At 37.9% G+C, this 22821-nt stretch overlaps 1 protein-coding gene across 1 annotated transcript in view; it reads right to left on the bottom strand.

Moving 5' to 3' along the window:
* The window catches only part of pip5k1bb (phosphatidylinositol-4-phosphate 5-kinase, type I, beta b), a 45482-nt gene continuing 22661 nt past the window's right edge, over positions 1–22821 (bottom strand). Inside the window, exons 6-15 of the mRNA XM_066643855.1 lie at positions 19376–19528; positions 17630–17926; positions 8338–8531; positions 7471–7554; positions 7093–7141; positions 6866–6950; positions 5300–5455; positions 3571–3703; positions 2095–2212; positions 1–1046 (exon numbers count right to left, since the gene is read on the bottom strand). Coding sequence (XP_066499952.1) covers positions 1044–1046; positions 2095–2212; positions 3571–3703; positions 5300–5455; positions 6866–6950; positions 7093–7141; positions 7471–7554; positions 8338–8531; positions 17630–17926; positions 19376–19528 — 1272 coding nt within the window. The 3' untranslated portion in view covers positions 1–1043. The remainder of the gene's footprint in view (positions 1047–2094; positions 2213–3570; positions 3704–5299; positions 5456–6865; positions 6951–7092; positions 7142–7470; positions 7555–8337; positions 8532–17629; positions 17927–19375; positions 19529–22821) is intronic.

Here is a 22821-nt window from a genome sequence, read left to right on the forward strand (position 1 = left end):
ATTTAATAAATTATAGTTTCAAAACCAACAAAGGTGCAATAATGATATTTCAAAGACATTTGTATATAGATCACTCTCTAAATTTTGTAAAACAGAAGCACATTGACATACAATAATAAGCAAATAAGGATGCTTCAATATGAAAAGTAGCTCCTAAAAGAAAGCATTTGCTGATATGAAACACTCCCCACCCTTCATAAAATATCTTTATATTCTATATCTACACTTTAGCAAAAGTCCTTCATTTTAGAACCTCTATAAAAATGTAAATGTTTAAATGGAGCACTGTCTACGTGTGCATATGTAATCATCTGGGACTTAAACACCAAGCTCCAACAATATTGCCATGTATGGCATGAAACACACCTAAAATAAGTCATCTGTCTGTCTAAAAAAAAAATAATAATAAATAAAATTCTGAACTCAACAATATTGGTCTACCTTGTTCACCTAAAAATCTGTATTATTTTTATAACTTATGAAAGACTGGACATTCAGGATGGACTACTGATCTTTGGGTCACAAAATATTCAATCTAGTCTGCTAGATATTACAGAAATACAAATGGAAGAAAGAATGTAAAGAATATAAAGTGTCTCTGCATTATAGCTTTTTTCTGTAATTCTTCAACTGATTTCTTACAACAATAAAAATCATCAGTCGGATCTCAGAGTTTGTGTAGGTCCCTAGGTACAGGAGCCAAAGAGCTGAACGGCTGCATATACACAAACCTCCTCCAAACTAATCAAAGTCTTCTGCTTCTGAGAACAACATTTTCCACATTGAGTCACACACACACAACTGATGATTGTAAATGCTTTGGCCCCAGGCTACAGTGTCAGGCCTAACTTGTCTTTGGCCTATAAAACACAGCCTCTGTATCCTCACACCACTGCCCTGGAAAGAAAAACATCTTGTTTCTTGTTTCCTCTCCAATCTTTGGTCAGCAGCAGGAGTCAGAGAAATCCCAGAGGAACAATATCCACCGGGACATGATTGATGAAGTGTGATGAGGAAAGGTTTGATGAACATTTCACATCTTTTTACTGGAATAAAAAACAAAACAAATTATTATTATTATTATTAGAATGTTATAATAATATGAAATACTATAAAAACCTTATGAAGGTCAGAATCTGCCAGTGGGTCTAGGACTTTCATGCACATTCTTAAACTTTTCTCACACAGTAATAATGTAATATAATGTGTAATGAGCAATTATTTGTCATTGTACCATGTACAATGAAATTTGTCTTCCGCATTTAACCCACAGTGAACACACACACACACACACAGAGAGACAAGTGCACTAGGGGCTGTGAACACACACCCAGAGCAGCAGGCAGCCATCCCTGGTGCCCAAGGAGTATTTGGGGCTTTGGTGCCTTGCTCAAGGACACTTCAGCCATGAATGTTCCTGCCGGTGCTGGAGATCGAACCGGCAACCTCCCAGTACCAAGCCCAGTCCTCTGAACATTAGGCCAAGGCTGCCCACTTTTTTTTATTTATTATTATTCATTCATTCATTCATTCATTATCTGTAACCGCTTATCCAATTCAGGGTCGCAGGGGTCCAGAGCCTACCTGGAATCATTGAGCGCAAGGCGGGAACACACCCTGGAGGGGGCGCCAGCCCTTCACAGGGCAACACAGACACACACACACATTCACTCACACCTACGGACACTTTAGAGTCGCCAATCCACCTACCAACGTGTGTTTTTGGACTGTGGGAGGAAACCGGAGCACCTGGAGGAAACCCATGCGGACACGGGGAGAACACACCAACTCCTCACAGACAGTCACCCAGAGCGGGAATCGAACCCACAACCTCCAGGCCCCTGGAGCTGTGTGACTGCGACACTACCTGCTGTGCCACTGTGCCGCCCTATTTATGATTTTATTTTATTTTTTATTTAATTTTTTAATTTTTTATTGTAAACTCGGACAAACTATAGTCGTATAAACTGGTGTATAATATATATATATATATATATATATATATATATATATATATATATATATATATATATATATATAAAACAAAAATAAGAATTTAAAATTCTGATATTGATAGTCAGAATGTCCACTCACTAAGTAAATGTCTAACACAGAGCCATCATCTCGGTCCATATCCATAGTGCTTTGCTCAGAATTCAGGCAGATGGCGCTGTCCTCCAGCGTAAATGTGGAACAAGAACCAACGTCACATCTGTAACGGAAATACAACAGAGTTCAGAAAATTAACACTACACATTTTGTGTAAATGACACAGGATTTGGCAGTCTTTCACGCATAAAACACAAAACAATGAACAATACAACGAACAATGACAAAAGTGTTCATTTTTAGACATATTTTCGTATAATAAAAATACTTTTTTTTATTTGCATTATATTTAAATTATGAAACACTTCTTCCAATTACGAAACAGCATACATGGATTCCTAGCCATCGAAATATATGTTTTCTCAGCCAGACTAATTTAGTGTCTCCTATGTCACCTGGCTAAAGGCCATCTATCTCACTAGAGGAATGTGCTTACCTTTTTATTGCCCGCAATAATTTCCTGAGCTATTGCTGCCATAGCAACAAGCAACTTGCCCACTTAAACTTTCATTCTTGGAGTAACACACTTCAGTCATCAGGGCTATTCATTAACACAGGTCCAGTCTGGACCCAATCAAACAATGCCCAGAGCTCATTGACAAATCACTGCTCGTTTTTTCATCCAGTGACAAACTTCATATTATGTAATCGCTTTCACTATTAACAATCCTGGCACATAGTGGCCTTATACTACCTAGGTAAAGTATACTGGACATACAGACTTCAATTTTGTATCTGAAATATAAATATTCTAACCTTTTATAACAAACAAATAGATGTTACTCAATTCAAATATGAAGATTATTTCAATGTTTAATTTAATGTTGCAATTTATTAAACACATACACACACACAATACATATCCACATTTTCATTATTCCATTTCCAGTCCAAAAAAGCCTAATTGTTTTTCAGTATTAAACCTTACCTGTGAAAGCACCAGGCTTTCCGTGTGACAGCGTGTTATTATGAAATGGACGAGCTGATTGCATTGTCCTAATTGACAAGCAGACGGTAACAAAGGCCAGCAACTCAAATGCCATAGGTTCCAGACAAGTGGGGCTTGACTTGCCTTAGCAGCAAATGCCTTCTTTTGTAGCAATCTGTTTCTTTATGACAATAAGCTAATTGTAAAGTCTCTCAGGTGTCACATTAAATATTCACTAGGCCTTCTAACTGAAAATACCCTGGTAAACAGGTGTATGGCAAAGATAAAAAGGCCAGGTCAAACCTTTTAATGGCGTAAAGCAATATGGTGAATGTATTGTAGTAGACCAACGACCAGATAAAGGGTGTGGAAGGGGATTTGTTGAAGGGTATGGGTTACTATCTCCATAACAACATGTTAAATATAGTTCTTCAGAAAGGCACGGAACTGGCCGAACCCTTGCAAGGTGGGAACTCCACAGGTGTCTTTGTGTGTGTGTGTGTGTGTGTGTGTGTGTGTGAGAAATGTGCTACCTGTCGTTTGATCTGGCCTCCAGGTATCTGTCACTGATGAACATAGAAGACGAGACAGACGTTCCTACAGAAGAGGCCTCGCCCAAAGAAGGTGTAGTAGTGACCAGATCTGTACGCTGATAAGAGCCAAATACTGAGAAGACAAAGAGGGAAGGGTCAGTACTTACTGATTATGAAATTATACTGATTATAAAGATGTGGAAATAAACCTACACATATAATTGAAGGTTCTTTTTGGAGTAATGTTCTCAAAAAATGTATTTCCTTGGTCATGATCATCCATAAACTAAAATGTTTCTATATTTTGTTGAAACTCTTCTTCAAGGAGAAACTTTCTTTACCCAGGTCTCTCCCCAATTTTACTCTCTGCAGACTCCATTTACCAGCTATATTGCGTCCATCAGACAATTCTGCCTTAATTAACAGGCAAAAGTGGCACAAGCTTTTTCCAAGACACATGAAGCACAACTGCATTTTTTAACTGATGCAAATACAGCGGACCACACTTACAGGAGAACACTAACTAACATGTTCTGTTATGTAAAATAAGAGATGTCCTGGTTGGCTAGCATCATGCTGAGTGATGGGAGAGGGTGGCTCATCCTACTCAAAGGCTTCAAGATACAAATGACTGTGGTATCACTGGGGTCAGAATTATTATTCGCAAAGTCTAATACTTATTAGTATTAAAAGTATTAGTATTAAAGCTGCTAAATTGGGTGATCTGTTTATCCTTAAGCCATAAAAAATAAAGTCTTGGTATACCGATTATTAAGAATATATGTTACAGTAGTAGCATACATGTAAAAAAAAAATCCAGAGCCCTTAATTTGACCTCAGCTCAGCTCACATTGTTTCTTGAAGCTTGAGCTAGTGTTGCACAAATTGTTAGTCATTAGTTTTTCTTCCAGAGCAGGGCCTGAGGGTGTGAATGAAAAATGTGCTGACATAAATGTTACTTTCTGCTTTCACTTCATGTGTCTTATTTAGTCACTCACACTCCAATGGTTTGTATGTGGACTCACTTCAAACTTTTACTCTTGTAAAATAAATAATTTATATATAAGTTTTATAAACATTACTGAATCATTCATATTCAAATATTTATTCATAATATGAGTAGCTAGAGAATATACCTGCAATTACAATCAGTCAGGGGCTAAATAATTATTCTTTTAACTATCACTTATAGTACAGTGCAATTTTCAGGTGGAATTGAGAGGTTACAGATTGTGTCCAGTAATTATAACTCGGGTACGTGATAAAAAGCCATGGATTTGCATATCTTTTTCTCTGTTTCACAATGAGGATGAGTTTATTTAATCTGTTTAAGTGAGATCTCAAAGTATTTATTACATCATAAAGACAATATTAACACTGTCTTTGGTTTATTGAGATCACTTAATTTAATCAGTATATGATGAACTTATGTATTTGTGAGTACTGAAACATGTCTATAGTTTGTCAGATTTTTCAGTAATTTAGAATGAATAGTTATTAATATCTAAAGTGAATGCGTCACTCAATAGAAACTCAGCAGAAATAACACGACTTATCATATACATGTTCACTTACATATTTAGATTGGACATCCTGTGCTGAGACTATTTCTGTGTTATGCCAAAAGCCCCCTACTTTACGAGCCATCTCATTTTCATAATATTCAACCAACGTTATGTTCTTGCCTTACAATAAACTAGTGCTTAAGAAACAGCAGGGAATTTCTTACCTTGTCCATCCAGACTGGCCAGACTCCGGGCTCCAGTGAGCCGTTCAGGCCTTTCCTCCATTTTCTCCTCCTTCTGAGAGGACAGAAGCTCCTGAGAGGAGGACTTGAGAGGGACTATGGAGTTACGTGTTCTCTTCGATGGAGAGTAGCGGTTTGCTGCAAAGGGAACACAGAGGAAGTCAGAGGTGTTTCTTATGAGCGAATAATCATCGTTATTAACATTCCCAAATCTTCTGTGCCAAATTGCCACAACACTCATGATGTAACTCCACTTCATTATCTTCTGCCTCACAAATAGACGATGAAACGAAACCCTATCCCCTATCCGCCTCCTAACACAACACTGCATGGAAATGAAATGAAACTCTAGCCTCAAAATAAATGGATTGAGATTAACTTAATTTAAGTGTAGCCTGAATAATACCGTGATTAAAATGTACTCAATTTAAACGTCATTGTTTCCACATGAAAAAAACTGCACAGTGTCAATGCAAGTTACTGCCTACAGAGAGCAACTGAAGATAAACTGTGTTGATGCAATGTATTAGTGAGAAAACAATTGTGCACCCATTTTCAAATAACGTTTTGCTCATTTTCTATGTGACAAACAAGCACACGTTTTTATGCATAATCAGTTTTTAAATTCTAAATGTAATAGTTTGACATGTTTTATTATTTCTCAATATGTTCCAAAAACAAATGCTCATCCTGCACTATTTTCAGGTAAATGCTGTATATAAATGTGTAGTAACCTATTATTAGTAATACCTCAATACCTAATTTGAAGAAGATACACAAATATCTGTGAAAATATATAATAAAAAATATATACACATCTTCATTATGTGAACTCAGTATATTTTCAGTGCATGCCCCTAATATAAAGAATACAGGGCTGTGTCAGTTTTACAGTTTAAAAACAGAAGCGAATGTGTGAGAGCATTTCACACAAAGAGAGAGTAATAATAAACCAGAAAAGGTGAGAAATATGTTGCAATGGTCTCAAGGAAAAGTTTGTGCAACTTCTCTTTATCAACATCATTTTCTTGGGTAACACTAGGCAGGGCCATTGATGTTAATTTACTGGACAAATCATTAAAAGTACAATGTGAACACGTATTGCACAGGCCAGGTGTGACGTTTTAAAATAAACAAATGGACCAATCTTTTGCACGCTATATTATTTCAATTTTTTATATAGGTTTTCCACGTCAATAAAACATGAAAGCACAGTTAATACAAAAAATGTGTCAACAGAAAACAATGCTGTTTTGATGCAATGTAAATAGAAAATAATATATTAATAATAATATAATATGAACAAATATATTATAATTATACATTTATAAGAGTAGACTAGGAAAAATAATTAATTCTTGGAATTATTCTGGACAATTTTATTTATTTTTGCTACATTAAAAAAGACAAAAAGTGTGTTTTACAATGATGCAATGTAAAGCAAATATATACATTTGAATCATGCAAATATGCAGCTTACACAACGAAGAAGAATAAGAATGGACAAACAAAGTTTATTATACTGCTGTTTCCAGAATGGACACTCACTCTGATTCTTGCGGAATACTCTGGTGCTCATGAACTTGAGAAATCTGTTTGCATAGAAACCCGGCCTGTGCACGGACACTGTGTCCTAAGGATATGAGAGAGAGAAAGAGAGAGAGAGAGATAGAGAGAGAGAGAGGATTTAATCAAGACACCAGCTTTCATAATGCAGCCAGAACAAAGAAGGCTCTTCATAAAGACGAAGGCTAATCTGCACCATATCAACTTACACCATCATACACCAGGGCTTTCCACGAGTGCTCCAGCTTCTTGATAAATCTTAGTGGAAAAAAAAAACAAAAACAAAACACAGGGTGCTTAGTTGGGAATGAAACTTGTTTAAAAACTCTAGTAAACACAGTGATTTCTTGTTATGTTACTGGAAAACTGTACAGTAATTATGTAAACTTAGTTCAAATGTTTTTTACTATAATACTGATTTTTTTTTACAACGAGTTCTAACTGAATTATATATTTTCACATTTGTACATCTCTTCCATTTGAATAAAATGCATTCATCAACACTGTAAGTAAATTCAACTGAGGATAAACACTGATTAATAAATATCAGTAAAGCAGGCAGTGTTCCAGTACCAAAGCTGTCCTACCTGTATGACTGAAGGATATCAATAATTCCTAGAAAAATCAGCAGTTTCTCTCCCCTGTGTGTTCTGGCTGGGATGCCTCCCATCCTGAAGAAACATTCAACACAGGAATATAGATGTTAATTTCTAATATTCATGATACAACACCATAAAAAACCCTAAGGCTAATGTACATAGCACTGGAAACGTATTGCTTTTAAATTGTCATATATTTATATTTATATTTACATTTACAGTCACAGTATTGGGCAGATGTTCTTATCTAGGGCAGTTTGAAACTTTTAAAATCATCTTATAGACGTAGGCTACTGTAGCATTAGGAGTCTCACACCAAAACTATAACTGGTATTGTTTAGAGTTCCTGATCAAGCTGGGACCCAATCCCTACTCTGCTGGACGGGATGGTGTTACCCACTACACTATGCCAACAACACATATATCAGACAATGCCAGATTTAAAGTAGATTTATAGTTTTACATTTCAGACTTCATTATATGGCTAACATGTCTGTTAGTAGGAATGTGATGTACATATTTATAGCTATTAGTAAACTGGCAATAAACGTACCACATATATCTCATATTCATGAGATGAAGGGTACCACCACATTGACATTACCTCTGTTTTTAACGTGTGTGTATGTTATACAGCGTCAGTAAGTATTCTACATCAATTTTAAGTTTGAGATCATTAAGTCTCACAGTGTGAACCGTGCCATTTAACAAGGCATTGACAGCCAATACTTGATATAAATATTGGTGAAAATTAAAGAAACGTTAATCTTATATTGGCTGATTTTATGCATTTTGGTAAAGGGCATTATGCAAATTTGACTTTCCATAGAACAATCACTTTAAAAAGGAGCTTACGTGTCGTCAGTGGTTATGGCCTCAGCTGCCCTGCCACCCCCCTGGATGGACTCCATGGCAGTAGAGTACAGGACCCTTTGGCCTATAGGACGCCTGCCGTCTTCCTCTCGCACGTCTCCATCTTTGTGGTTCTGATCCAGAACATGAACACCCAGCAGCAGACTATAGTCCATTATCTTAAAGCTCTCCAAAACCTGTAAACAGCACACACAAGCACATGCATGTTAACAGTGACGTCACTATGACCAGTAGGTCAAAGATCTTAAAAATCTTTGGTACAAATTACAAAAACCATTACAAAAAATACACATAGAATAAGACATAACACTTGAAAACTGTTTTTAAAACATTACAATTGGGCAATGTGTCAATATACTGCCACTACTGGTATAAATGACACCATCATACATGTGTTAGAGGATACCACAAATATCATCCGAAATATGGACATCCTGTAAACAATGTGTATACATAAAGAGGTATACAAATAGATATATATGTCCTCTTTAACTGAGCAGCAGCTCATGGACCTGGCTATGCTCTTTTTCACAAAACACTGGGTAAATATATGGGATAATTCTCATGTATCAGTAAAATGGGTTCAGTTACCATGATGTTTTGTGAAGAAATGGTTCTCCATATTCCCCACCCTTAATACAATATAACATTTCATTGATTTCACAAAAGCAGCACTGCATGCGGCAGTGTCACTGTGTTCAGTGGAGACATGAGGGGGAAGCGTTGTTGCCCACGGGGGGCACTCCGTCATGGCTGAAACAATGTGCTGAGTGTGTTCGTCCTGTACTTCTCAGCAGTGAGATCAGCACAAACTGGGGGAAGGAAAAACTAAAGTGGCAGGTCGAGCAGGAAAAGCAAGACACTTGCCTGCTGTGAAGCTGGGGTTAAACATGTGCAGAAGACACTGCATGTGAGTGTGTGGGTGTGTGTCTGTTAAACACAAAATGAGTAGGATTTGCTTCAGAATAATATCCTGTCCTCTGGCTTTGGAATGGTACAAAGGAAAGATTCTTATATTAAAGTCACTTTAAAATGTGAGGCACAACATCGCTGTCCCAACAAAACCATGACAAGAAAATCACTAAAAACAAAACAAACCAAAAACAACAACAACAACAAAAAGCCTAATCCATTTCCCCAAGTTTTTAAACTTAAAAATGTAGAAGTTAAAACTACAAAATATTTGAAGCATGTATTAAAGCACAATACTTTTCATTCATTTGTATTTTGTAGTTTCACAACATCAAAATGGATTTGTTAAAACACAGATATATTAGATTTGTGTGTATTAATCTAGTACAAGTTATGCATTTTACACTGTATAACTGCATACATTACATACAAAAAAGGTACAACAGTGGTGTTATAGTCCAGTTGTGTTCCCTAAAAATACATTTGTATGATTTTATTATTGATCTGCGTTAAATAAAACCACAATATATTAGTCCTTGAAATGAAACAGAGTTTATTAATCCAACACAACATAAAAATCTAGAAAAATTATATAACATGGTTAAATTATGTTCCCTAACTAAAAGGCACTGAATATGTACCCTTGAGGCTACCACCACAGTGACAGCAGCAGTTACCACTACAGTGAGCTTTTCTGACAGTGTAGAAGGTAAACATTGACCTTGTTCATGACTGAAGCTCTCTGTCTCTCTACATCCCCACTTTATTTCTCTCTCTCTCTCTCTCTCTCTCTCTCTCTCTCTCTCTCTCTCTCTCTCTCTCTCTCACTCCATTCACATGACAAACGCCTATTGAAGACTCTATTATCTATTATATCCTACTGTTCTCACAGAAGTGGGTTAAGGACAAAGTCTCTCTTGAAGAACTTGCATGGCTTTAATAATTCCTACTGCTTTAAAAAAAAAATATGTTGCACTGTGTACCTAATTTTCACGAAAAGAAATCTAATCGATACTTCACTACTTTCATTGTGGAATGACACTGGTGTAACAACACTCTTAATATGTTATGTATGATAATATGTTAATGTTCCTCAAAGCATTTCAGATTTACTTTTTAGGGACCACAATGACCAGACACAGAGAAAGGACACAAAGTGCCTTTGGTGCAAAGCACTGAACTGTTGGGGAGTGTGCTAAACTAGAGTGAGTGAGTGAGTGAGTGAGTGAGCGAGCGAGTGAGCGAGCAGGCGGGCGGGCAGGTGGGCGGACGAATGGGCGGGTGTTACCATTAACTCCTAGAAATGTAAGTCAATGATATTATGCCACTCCCAATCCCAAATTTAACCATTTCCTGGTAGTGTTATTTATTTTCCACTGGATCTTGTTTTGGGAAATCCTAACACTAGCCACCCACTCTTCCAATGCCACACCACAGCAGAAAGATGATATCAGCACAAAAAGGGAAATCCACGTGGAAAGGCATCATAAATGAGTAATAGGGGAGATTTTATTATCCGACAGTCAGCATCAATGAAATATATTTACTACTACTGTAATTACCACCATGACGAGAACATCCATTGAGTCATAGGCTGATGGCTCACTTCTGTGTATAGCAATTATCTTATACAACACCTGCCCACTGAGAACCTTCAGAAAGATTAATGTAGCTCTAAGCAACCTCAGTGTGCTTGTAACATAAACTTGTGCATTATCCATTTTTGCCTGATCAACTCATACCTGTACATCACCATGGTGCAGTTTAATACAAATATGCAATAGGAACTGATTGAATAGCAATACATGGGCCATAACATTAAACCTATAAACCTACAAGTGCATATACACTAGGTGAATCCTAGTATATACAGGGAACTTTGGTATCTACAATGCCTCACTTGCCCCACTACCAAGCAGTCTGATGTTTAAGGGAAAAACACTCCAAAAAGCACTCTACGCTACATGTTTTTATTTAGCTTCATAACTTGCTGTAACCTTATAAACCTACTAAACGAACCAAAAACACTTTGCAGAACTCAATAGCACAGCAAAGGCCACTTCCTGAATTTCTACAAATGAGACCTTGACCTAGCCTAAACAGAAATATAAGGCCAACACCCTACTCCAGTTAAGTAAAAAACCCTACATCACATGGAGGAAGCAACACATTTTATGCTTGACTGCTTGACTGTCAACACTGAATATATTTCATAGGCCCCGGACACCAGAACATGTAAATGCATTGAAGCTTAACAGGTTTGGGCTCAGCTACTATATGGATGGAAGGTGTCTGCTGAAGGTGGTGTTGGTGGTGTCAGCTGGGGACACGGTCAGTGTGGTCTGTGTGGATATCAATGCCCAAATACATTAGTGCTGAATAAAGGGCACCATCCCTTGGATGAGACATAAACTGTGGGCCTGATTTTCTGAGATCATAAATGATCCTTGGGCATTTCCTTGGGTTTTTGAGGTGAATCCCTAATATCCCAAAGAATGTACAGTGCTTTGAGTTCCCAGAGAAGTGCTTTATAAGTGATACTATCAATCAAAAAATCAATCCCTATCTTCTATAGCCTGCCAAAGCATTTAGAAATAATTTCCATGCCCAAAACAGGTGGCATGACTACTGACTTTAAATTCACAAGAAACAAAACATAGGATTCTTGCGACAAAGGTTGATGTCTGCTTTGCATGGAATTCTCATTCCAGATATTTTGAATGAACCTCTTTTGAATACCCCACTGACAATAACCCTGATGTTGTTTTGCATCCTGTCTGTGGCAGATAAAAACCTGTAAAAAGGATTAGTGCTAGGACAATCCCATAAGACTTCATTTAAAGATTACTCACAGTTGCATAGTGCTATTCTTCTTGAAATCGAATCCACTGACAACAGTACCAGTGAAAGGGGTGTTACTAAGCAGTCACAGAAAGGGGCAGCTCATTATTGTTTTAAACCACTGGTATAAATACAATTGTCAGCAAAATGCTTAGAAACAGACTAAACAAACACCTGAAAGTGGCAAGAGATAGAAACCAGCTCAGCATGATCACACTGGACATTCAAAGATATAAATAGCCGCTAAAGAAGTGGCTCTTGTTCTATTTAGGTTTTGATACTGTAATAGAAATCTGAAAGTGTGCAAATTTCAAATCACATAATTTGTAATATTGATTTTTGCCTACATTAAAAATTCAATTCAACACAGGCGTAAATTTATAGGGTGACCAGACGTCCTCTTTTACCTGGACATGTCCTCTTTTTTAGACCTAAAAAATGTCCGGGCGGAATTTCACAAATGTCCGGGATTTTGTTTTTCTAGAGCTTGCATAAAACTTTGAGAAGCTTTTCGTTCACAAACTAGTCCCGCCCTCTCCTACTCTGATTGGTTCGCTTGAGTGAGAAGGGGGCGTGGTGAAGTAGCCTAAAATCTTCTGATTGGACGGTCTGACTGTAGAGCTACCGTTATTGGTCGATAACCTTCTCTGTAAACATTTAATTGGTCAGTCTGCATGTCAGTAGTCCTTGTTTACGCCAGGCAAAGCTCATGTACCTACCCTCATCTCGAGCAGCTATGCCGAAACGTAAATGTAAGTTCTCGGATGAATTAAAAAAGAAATTCCCATGTTTTCCCATGTGTAGCAAATAAAGGTGTAATGGACCTAAAAGCACAAATAGGTTCAGCTAAGCATACAACAAACACACAGCTCATCACGTGTGTCCTCTTTTTCACCATCTCAGATCTGGTCACCCTAAAATTTATCCACAATATTCTACAATTAACAAATTGTAGAATTTTTTAATCTGAAATCATCTGGAATGCTGTCCTCACATTTCTGAGACACATACTTAAATGATCTTCCACCAACTGAGCTGTAAGAGCCCTTAAACCTCAACTTGTAGTAACCCTGTCAGAGCAAAGCAGTAAACATTCATTTTAAGTACAGAGAAAAGCACAACATATGCATTATTCAAGTGGACATTAATTCACCCCATAGGTCAGAGACACTGATCGGAATAAGCACTCCTGCCACCCATGGCCCATAAACTAATATTTATACCCACTATACCCCCTAGCACAGCACAGAGAAGACTGACTGAAGGAGGTAGTGAAGGGAAGAATAAGAGAGAGAGAGAGAGAGAGAGAGAGAGAGAGAGAGAGAGAGAGAGAGCGTGTGTGTGTGTGTGTGTGTGTGAAGGCAGCCCTGTCCAAGAAAAGGGTGTGACATGCTTACTCAGGAGCACTCAGCAAGATTTCTGCTTAAAACACACTTCATCACTTTACAGCCCAAAGGAAACCATAGCACTGAAAACTCCTGAGGGTTTAAAGTCACACAGCTTACGGAATTCTGTCAGCCTTTCACCAACACTTCATAACTGATTGAAAGACACTTGTATTACAATCTTAAAGTTATGTTACAGTAATTTGATGTCTGTGAGGAGTTGGTGTGTTCTCCCTGTGTCCGCATGGGTTTTCTCCAGGTTCTCCAGTTTCCTCCCACATTCCAAAAATACACGTTGGTAGGTGGATTGGTGACTCAAAAGTGTCCGTAGGTGTGAGTGTGTGTGTTGCCCTGTGAAGGACTGGCGCCCCTGAACTGGATAAGGGTTACAGATAATGGATGAATGAATGAATAATAATAATAGCAATTATTATTAGTTGTAGTCATAGTAGTAGTAGTAGTGTAGTAGTAGTAGTAGTAGTAACTGTAGTACTAGTAGTACCTGCAGTATTATTTATGTATATTGGCACTTTTTTGACATGCATTCATCCTTCTTTACATACTCATGTAAAGATGTTTCCATAATTTGTGGCTGCCTGACCATCACACTCACTGCCCGTCTCAGGGGACATTACTCTTCCTGACTTGACCCACTTGTGACTTGCATTAGCGCTGATCTTGTTAGCGCCTCACTGGTCAAGGGGCAGGACAAATGGAAGATGGAAAAAAAACTTGTTTAACCAAGAATGTGAAATGCCAAGCACTTCAAAGAAACTGATCATGGAGAGAACTTGGGATGGCTCCACCTCCCAAAAGAGACATGTCTGGTCTGGAATGTCGTCAAAAGGGCAGTGTTCTGAAGTCTGTTTGTTGGTAAACAAGCAGAAAGAGGGAGGCAGACTTGTCTGAAAAAATGCCTTAGCTTTATAAAACAGCAGACAAAACACAAGGAGGCCAGTGTGAGGCGATGACCCAACCTGGTCAGCTTTAGACACAACATCACGACCCTTATTTGGACAATTCAATCAACTTCATGGTTACTTGTGGTTTGTTGTTAGCAGTGTGATTAAGATGGAGATGGACTGCTGTACCCTCATAGTATCAGAAGTTACTTTGCCTCACTAAAAATCATTAGCACATTTCATGTGAGTAATGAGTAAAAAAATATATATTTTATAAACCTAAATATGACCATTCTACTTTAGCCTTTGCAAGGCCCTGACCAATGGACACTAGGGTTATTGAACATAATGACAGGCCTAATACAAAGAGACATAAATATAAATCTAATAAATAACTTGCATCTATGCCCAAATATTGTCTAGATTCATCATCTAATGGAAAAATGGTATCATGTGAGTTTAACAAGGACCATGACGTCAAGCATCTGAGTAGCTGAAATAGAAAGGAATGCAACAGAAGAGACTTTAGAGCTCTGTCCTTGGGCTGCTTTGGGTGGCTGGTTTTGGACATGCCTGGAATATTTCTTAATTACAGTGTCCTCAACCCAAGAAAAGACACTGAACTGGATAGAAACATGCAGCCCCCACTCCCAACGAGATTCCAACCCCTCCACCCACTTTGAGCCCTTTTAATACGTTTCTGTGACGTCCAGAGGCAGTCTGGCCCTATTTTTCCCACAGCAGCTGCATCCTCTGATTGGACATGTGGGAAACACCTCTGCTTTGGGACAAACAAACTAGAAATTTAGTGGTGAACACTTCTCCATGAAAATTAAACATCCCTCCTAGTTAAGCATCTCCTGCAAGAAATGCCTTTTAGTGCCAACATCTAACAAACCAACTCAGTTTTCAGCAGGATATCATAACAATAGCTTCCAGTACAATTACTTGTACATAGCTACAGGTAATGTTTACTCCCTGGAGTGATCTACCACTTCTATGAAGGCCTGATAATAAGAGTTTCATAGCAACCTGTAAATGCTTCACTCAATAGATAATGAATCTATAACATTACCTAATGATTCACCATATCTCACGTACAGTACTGTGCAAATGTTTTAGGCAACAGAGATTATGAGATTTAAAAACCTATTCATCTGAGCAGTAAGTATTTATTTGCTAAAAAACAAACAAACTTCACATAACGCCCAACATTAGAATTAAACCAAATAAAATCATTCCATTTAACTTTTTCCAAATCTCCATTGAGATTATCATCCAATACTTAGTTTCATATATTTCTTATTTGTTTTATATTATTATGTTATTGTATTTACTGTGACTATATATATATTAATACAAGAGCCACACTGACTGAGAAGGCATTAGTTTAAATATATATAATTATCTTAGGTGCCTAAGACTTCTGCACAGTACTGTATATTTATGGCATTTGACAGATGCTGTTTTACAAAGTTACTTACAATATACATAATATTACAGAGGTAGACAAACCAAGTTTTTCCAAAGGACCCATAAAATGTAGCATAGTTAGCTTATCTGGGTATGGATTCAAATACTAATCTTTTATACAGATCTATTTCATGGGTACTACTATCATTCTAAACACATCTGAAAAAAAAAAATAAACAGTGAATCCTCTTTTTTGCAAAATATTGCACATTTTGTGTAAAGTTAATGATAATGCTGGGACGCTCCACCCCCTCAACAATACTTGTCAGTGTAAGAAGGTCATGTTATGTTTGTCTCCAGTGTCAACGAGAATGAAGTTAAACATCACGAACATGGATATAGATTAGCGTCTGTTGTCAGGAATTCCCTGTGTAAGTCATTCCAGAGCATTTCTATTGGTCCATTCTTTCTGAAAGTTTACACAGTGTCAAGAATTCCTCCTGTACTCCATTACTGTACTTATTCATTCAAAAATGTTTGTAACCGCTTCATCCAGTTCTGGCAACACTTTTTGCACAGCCGGTCCACCTATCAGCAGGTCTTTTTTGAAAGTATGTAGAGAACTTAACACAGACACGGAGAGAACACTCCAAACTCCTCACAGATACTGACCCTCTACCCTGGAGCTGTGTGACAGTGACACTACCTGTCATGTTGTTCTCTCCATTGCTGAAGATAACAAAAAATCAGAAAAAATTGATGTGCATGCTTTTGGTAATGACAAATAAATTATATTTCTTTAATTTATTTTATTTTATTGCACAGTGCCAAACCTGATTGTACTGTTCTGCAATTTTAACAGTCATCTTAACTCATGCTACGTACATGAGATTTTAAAATGCTGTTTCTTAGTCAGCTTTGCTTTTTAACACACAGTGATAAAGACTGTAAGTGAGCAGGACACTTGGCCTTGTACCAGCAGTGCCACTCTGACACACATTATGAACGCTGGACATATCTTTAATATAGAATGGGTGTGAAATCAGTGTTGTTACTAAACCATGCAGGAGGACACATTGAGGGCACCTACTGTTGCCACAGCAACAATTAGCTTAGGTAACTGAGCAGAGAGGTGTTTGATGCTATGTCCAGTTTCGTCTGAGGACCAGATGCTCCTGAAGGACATCTGGCTACTGTAAAAATTCTACTTAGAAGTATGAATCCACAGTGTTTGCTCAAGAAGTCTTACCTCTTGATCTATTTTTATCTTAGGGGTAATATTTCATGTGATTGCATCAAAAAAATTAATTATACTTCAAATCAAATGACCAGACATTTTTTATGAATGAATTTGGTTACTATAATATGCCTTCTTGCTGACACAGGTATTTTATTGCACCGGAGTCTGTTTAAACCATGTAACAATGTGTCTAATAAAATGGAGTGTAGTCTGTAGCAGGAGAGTTTAACCAGTACCAAAATACCCAATGCTAAGCAAAATATAACCAACACATTAGTGATTTGAGACTTCAAAATGATGTATACCCATTAGAATGTTTCAATTAGGCATATTTTGTATTTGTTTATAGTGGTTTCTGACGGATATGTAACAGTTACTTGATAAATCCTTTAAGATTAAAACTGAAGCCTGTGGTTTAAGAGATAAATCAGTACACATGATTCCTTCAGTGAATCTGCCTTATTTATCGGTCATGCCCTATTTGGCTGTAATTTGCTAGAACAAAAATAACTGATGTCCCTCAAGAAGGAGGACACATTCCACTGCTAGATCTATTGATCTAGAACACATTGAACACTCACCCTGCAGTCACGCTGTAGAGTTTTCATCAGGGCGTTATAGGTCTCCGTGTCAAAGTACAGACCTTCATGCATGTCTTGAAAGTCCAGGTCTTTATACGTGGGGCAGGGCTTCTCCCGTTCTTTCCGAGATGCCCTCCTTTTGTATGTGGAGCCCTTCAGGTCATATTTGTAGTGCATTTTTACAGAGCGAGGCAAGACATTGTTCATAACAACAACTCGGATGTTCATGCCCCCTGACTGGACGCAGTACAGGCCATAGAATTTGGGCAGGAGGGTCCTGGGGTTTTGGTTGAGGTTCTGTACAAACAGAGCAAAAACAGACTCAGACATAATATTACATTACATTTCAGTACATATTGTTATAGTGACTACTTATAAAATACACATTAGCTGGTCTTAGCTTTATGTAGAAAGCTGCTGATTGACTGTAATTCTAAAATAACATCACATTCATAGATATTAAATGGACAAATATTTGTGGACACATGTCCAACCAGCCTCTACTTTCCTGAGAAGTATTTACAGTAGGTGCTGGATGAATTCTGTGAGGTTTTGATAGCATTTAGCAATGGAAATATTAGTAAAGTCAGGGCTTGATGTTAGATAATCAATTTTGGATGACAAATACCACTTCAGCTCATCACAAAAATGATTAAATAAACCACAACACTCCAGAGAATTTCTCAGCTTCACAGTCCCTTTAGCTGACGCTTGACATTGGGCTCTGTGAACTTAGAGCTCTAGGGCCTTCCATTTCATGTTTTAATATGGAGGTTATACAAGTTGTGCATGCGGCCAGTGTCAAAAATTGCTGCACCTTTAAATGGCATAAATGACTAATTAATCAGGGTGTCTATAGATGGTTTAACATATATTCTTTACAAAACACATACCTCAATTTATCCATCAACTATACATACACTATGCCATGCAGATGCTTGTAAACTGTAACTGAGAGACAGTTTAATATGCATGGCTTATGTGGTTTGCATGTGTAGCAGCTGTGAATGGTCCTTTATTAATTTTAGGTATTTATGCATTTTCACTGTGGCACAGTGTACAAAGCTTATGCAACACGGCCTTCAGGTTTTACAACTCACTGGAACGAACAGCCTGCCATTTCCTCATTGGCCCCTCAGTCACACACAGAGACATTTGTAGTCTCCTAAGCTGGAAGAGAGCTACAGTGGAACATTCTGCATGTGTGACTCCATTATGAAAAATGCAACTGCCATATTTAAATCCAGTTCATGTAAATGCAAACCCACCTGAATATGTAAAGCCCTCCCCCAAAGCATTAGGCTGTTAACTTCATTAAACCTACATACCAAAGTTCAATTTATCAATAAGTCCAGGAAAAAATTGGAATATAATGCTATAGTTTAGTTTAAATTTTAAATAAATAGCTAATTAGTCAGCTCAGTCCATCATTTACAAATCACCATAAGCATGTGCCATAAAACCTACAGACACACTGCACAGTGCAAATGGAAAAAGCACAGTATGCTGCCACTAATTTGGACGAAACCACCCTTAAAAAAAACACTAGTAGCTATTTTTGTACAGGAGCCTAGTTTTAAGGCTTTGACAAAATCTCTCAGCTATATAAGCACTGTGTCCAGCAACTAGACACTTGTTCTCTGGCCCTGAGCTTTCACCCACTGAGGCCTTATTAGGACCAGACAGGAGGAGAGGAAGAAGGGAGGAGAGAAGGAGGAGAGTTAAGTAATTGATTGACCAGCATACCATGTAATAGCCTGGTAGCAGCTTCTGCAAGAACTCAGCCTCCTTGTGCTGGAGCGTCTTGATGATGAACTCGTCATCGCTAGTCAAGTAAAAGAGAGAGCCACTGGCCCCTGGGTTGGACAACTCGATCAGCGGCTCCTTACAGATGGAGTACTGCATGGAGAAAGAGGAGAGAGGGGGAGATACGGTCAGATTCATACTGCAATATACAGAACAGAATGTACATACAACAGTAAACTGTCTCCTGGACAAAATTGGTTTCTCCACAGTGGTAATTATACAGGAGAATGAAAAAAATATTCTCAACCTTTAAAAGACAAGGACATTTATGTAACAACATTTATTTGAACCATTTGTTTTAGTCCCTTTATCAAGAAATGATGGAGATACAAAGTAATTTGAATGAAGTAAATTTAAATGAAGATGGATGTCAGTAAATAAACATAAAATGATGACATTAAGAAACCCTGATAACAAGGTCAGAAATATTGCTGCAGTATTGCCGTATTTTCTGTTTGCCTGCTATCAAGGCAATTAAATCCAGTTAAACCACACAGACTCCAAACAGGTAACAAAGAAATGAGCTCTACTATCATGCTGCAGTTAATACACGGACACAGACAGCCTCAGTAAACATCTCCATTTCCGTGCTGGGATTTTCAAGGCTGTGTTTTTACAGCACTGTTCTTCGTAAGAGCAAACACTAGCTCATTTTACTATGTCACCGAAACAGCAGCTGGTGCGAGACAGTGGAGTTCAGCTGAATTCAGGCTTAGGCCTCACATGCTGTGATACAGAAGGTTATAAGTCTTGAAGGAAATGAGCGTGTTGATGGCACACAGCTCTCAGGGGCATCAGACAGCTCCAGCAGCAGCTTTACACTCTTGAGGGACTTGTTTACAGTTTTCAGACAAAATCTAAGAACTTATATCATTGCACTTCCCGCTTTTTTTCTTTGTCTTATTCTTGTTTCTCAGTAATTTTGACAACAGCTCGTTCCTTCAGACCCATAGTATCAAGTTGTTATGCCACATTGGAAGGATGGACACAACATCTGTTGTTTTTTTTATATATCGTTATGTACCGATAATGTGAGCGTGTAAACAGACTTTGGTCCCCCATGAGGTATCTCTGTACTTTAACAAAACTTTATGAAAATGAATAAGCACGTTGTACCCCCACCACTAACACATGGGCATTTCTTCAGTAGTGCTGCAAGTATGTGTGTGTGTGTGTGTGTGTGTGTCTGTCCCCTCTTAATTAGCCTGCACTCATTTTCCTCTGCGCCGTGAATAAATCCATAATCAACACCGCAAAACAAATCAAGTCAGCACACAGCATCATTTTCCACCTTCATGTTCTCTTCCCTTCCCTTCCCTTCTCTCTTTCATCCCTCACTCTTCTCTTCCTCTCCTCTCCTTCTCTATCCCCTCATTCTCTATCTTTCTATCCTGCATTTCTTTCATCCTGTCCACTGCACCTACTCAGCTCTACTCTCTGAAGTTCCAAAAACTGCACAGAGAACATAAAAATATTTAATAACCTCTAGAATCCATCATTTATAATTTGCTAAATAATGGATAAACCTGTTAAAGTCATTTTTGGTCTCGCTTCTGCAAATGCACAGAAAATGTGCCAGATTCCTACATCTCGAAAAACAATAGGCCACTTTAAAATAATACAATTACTTTAAAAATACAGTAAAATACATCATCAGTGAGAATCTTAATGGGCCAAGAATGAAAGAATGAACCAAGAGAAATTATTTTAAAAATTACACAAAAATAACTTGTCATTAGTCGATATGTTTTGCCCTTTTCCTATAAATTTACATTTTTTTTATATTTATAAGAATCTTTTTTTCCAGTTTAAAAACTGCAAGTTAAATGTTGCTTGTTTGATTCCACTCTTCCACGCTGTCTGTCTTTTTCACTGACTGAGAGAGAGCCTGCTTCAACCACAGACGTTTTTCTATAAAATCGCAACCCTAATTTGGTTATTATAATATTTACAGTTTCAGTCTCAGTAAAAGATCTGCTCTCAGCATGTCTTTGTTTTACTGATATGATATAATCATTATTACATAATAGGATGCCAAAAGTGTTCGTGTGTCTCACTATGGTATGCTGATGGACGGTTATGAGTGTAAAAGGGCTGCAGGAAGCACTGAATGACGCACTTCTGTAAGCTCTGTCTGTGCCTTGAGGCTAATTACAGCACGATTCTATTTCACGCAGCAAGTAAGACAGCGTGACTGAGACAAAGCATAATTACAGCTGCAATTATTACTACCCTACCAAGCACACACACACACACTCTTACACAATACACCATATTAGTTTCATGAACTGTGGGGTTACTCCATAACTACCATTCATTGAGTGGGTCTTATGCACACCTTATGCATGGGTACAGCTGCCCTAACCTTAACTCATACATTAACCTTTATCTGACCATATCCTTAGAACAGGACTTCGTCTTAAAATGTAAAGATTTACATTGTGGGAACCAGTTTGATTTTCCCACTAACATAGTGTTGTGTAAACAGGATCTCCTCCCAACAATTCCTGGTACACATACATACACCTGCACCTGCATAGACACATACACACATCCTTTACACTCAGTGAAAATTTCATGATAAGTGGAGAATTAGAAACGCTCCAAAATGATTGGGATAAAATCCCTTGAGAATTAATTTACATGAACAGAAATCAATGTATTGAGCTTAATATTTATGATACTTGTTTTTTTAAGGAAGCAATCATATACTTATATAAGCACTTGTATACGTATACGCATCATATACAGTCTCACACAGAACCTTGAAACAGCTCCAGCATCTGCAGATCTGCTGCAGAGTCACTGCAGATGCTAAAGTCCCAAATGTGGCTCAGCTCAGCCAGAAGTACCAGCCGTGCTTCTCTGTTAAAGCAATAGTTCAGCAGAAAGCCAAAATAACAAATATTCCTTTTACCCCAAATATAGTGATTCAGCTAGAATTTCTGGTGTGCAATATTTGCTTCTTTAGTTTTGTGATTAAAATACAAAAATAATATAGCTGCGCAAACAAACAAAGTGAACTTCTTCAAATTAATGTCATGGCTATGCATTAAGAGCATGGCTACATCCTCATATATTTTCTCAAACTGTACTTGGTAAAGAGGATAATAAATTATATCAAGAGTCCCTCTCCAGGTGACTGTCTGTGAGGAGTTTGGTTAGATCTCTCAGTGTTTGTGGGGTTTCCTCCGGCTGCTCCGCTTTCCTCCCATGGTCCAAACATATTGGATTGGTGACTCAAAAGCGTCCGTAGGTGTGAGTGTGTGAGTGAATGTGTGAGTGTGTGTCGCGCTGCAAAGGACTGGTGCCCCCTCCAGGGTGTGTTCCTGTCTTGTGCCCAGTGATTCTGAGTATTTTCCGGACCCACCGTGACCCTGAACTAG

This window comes from Hoplias malabaricus, chromosome 14 (assembly GCF_029633855.1).
Source record: "Hoplias malabaricus isolate fHopMal1 chromosome 14, fHopMal1.hap1, whole genome shotgun sequence".
In the NCBI taxonomy this organism is placed as follows: Eukaryota; Metazoa; Chordata; class Actinopteri; order Characiformes; family Erythrinidae; genus Hoplias; species Hoplias malabaricus.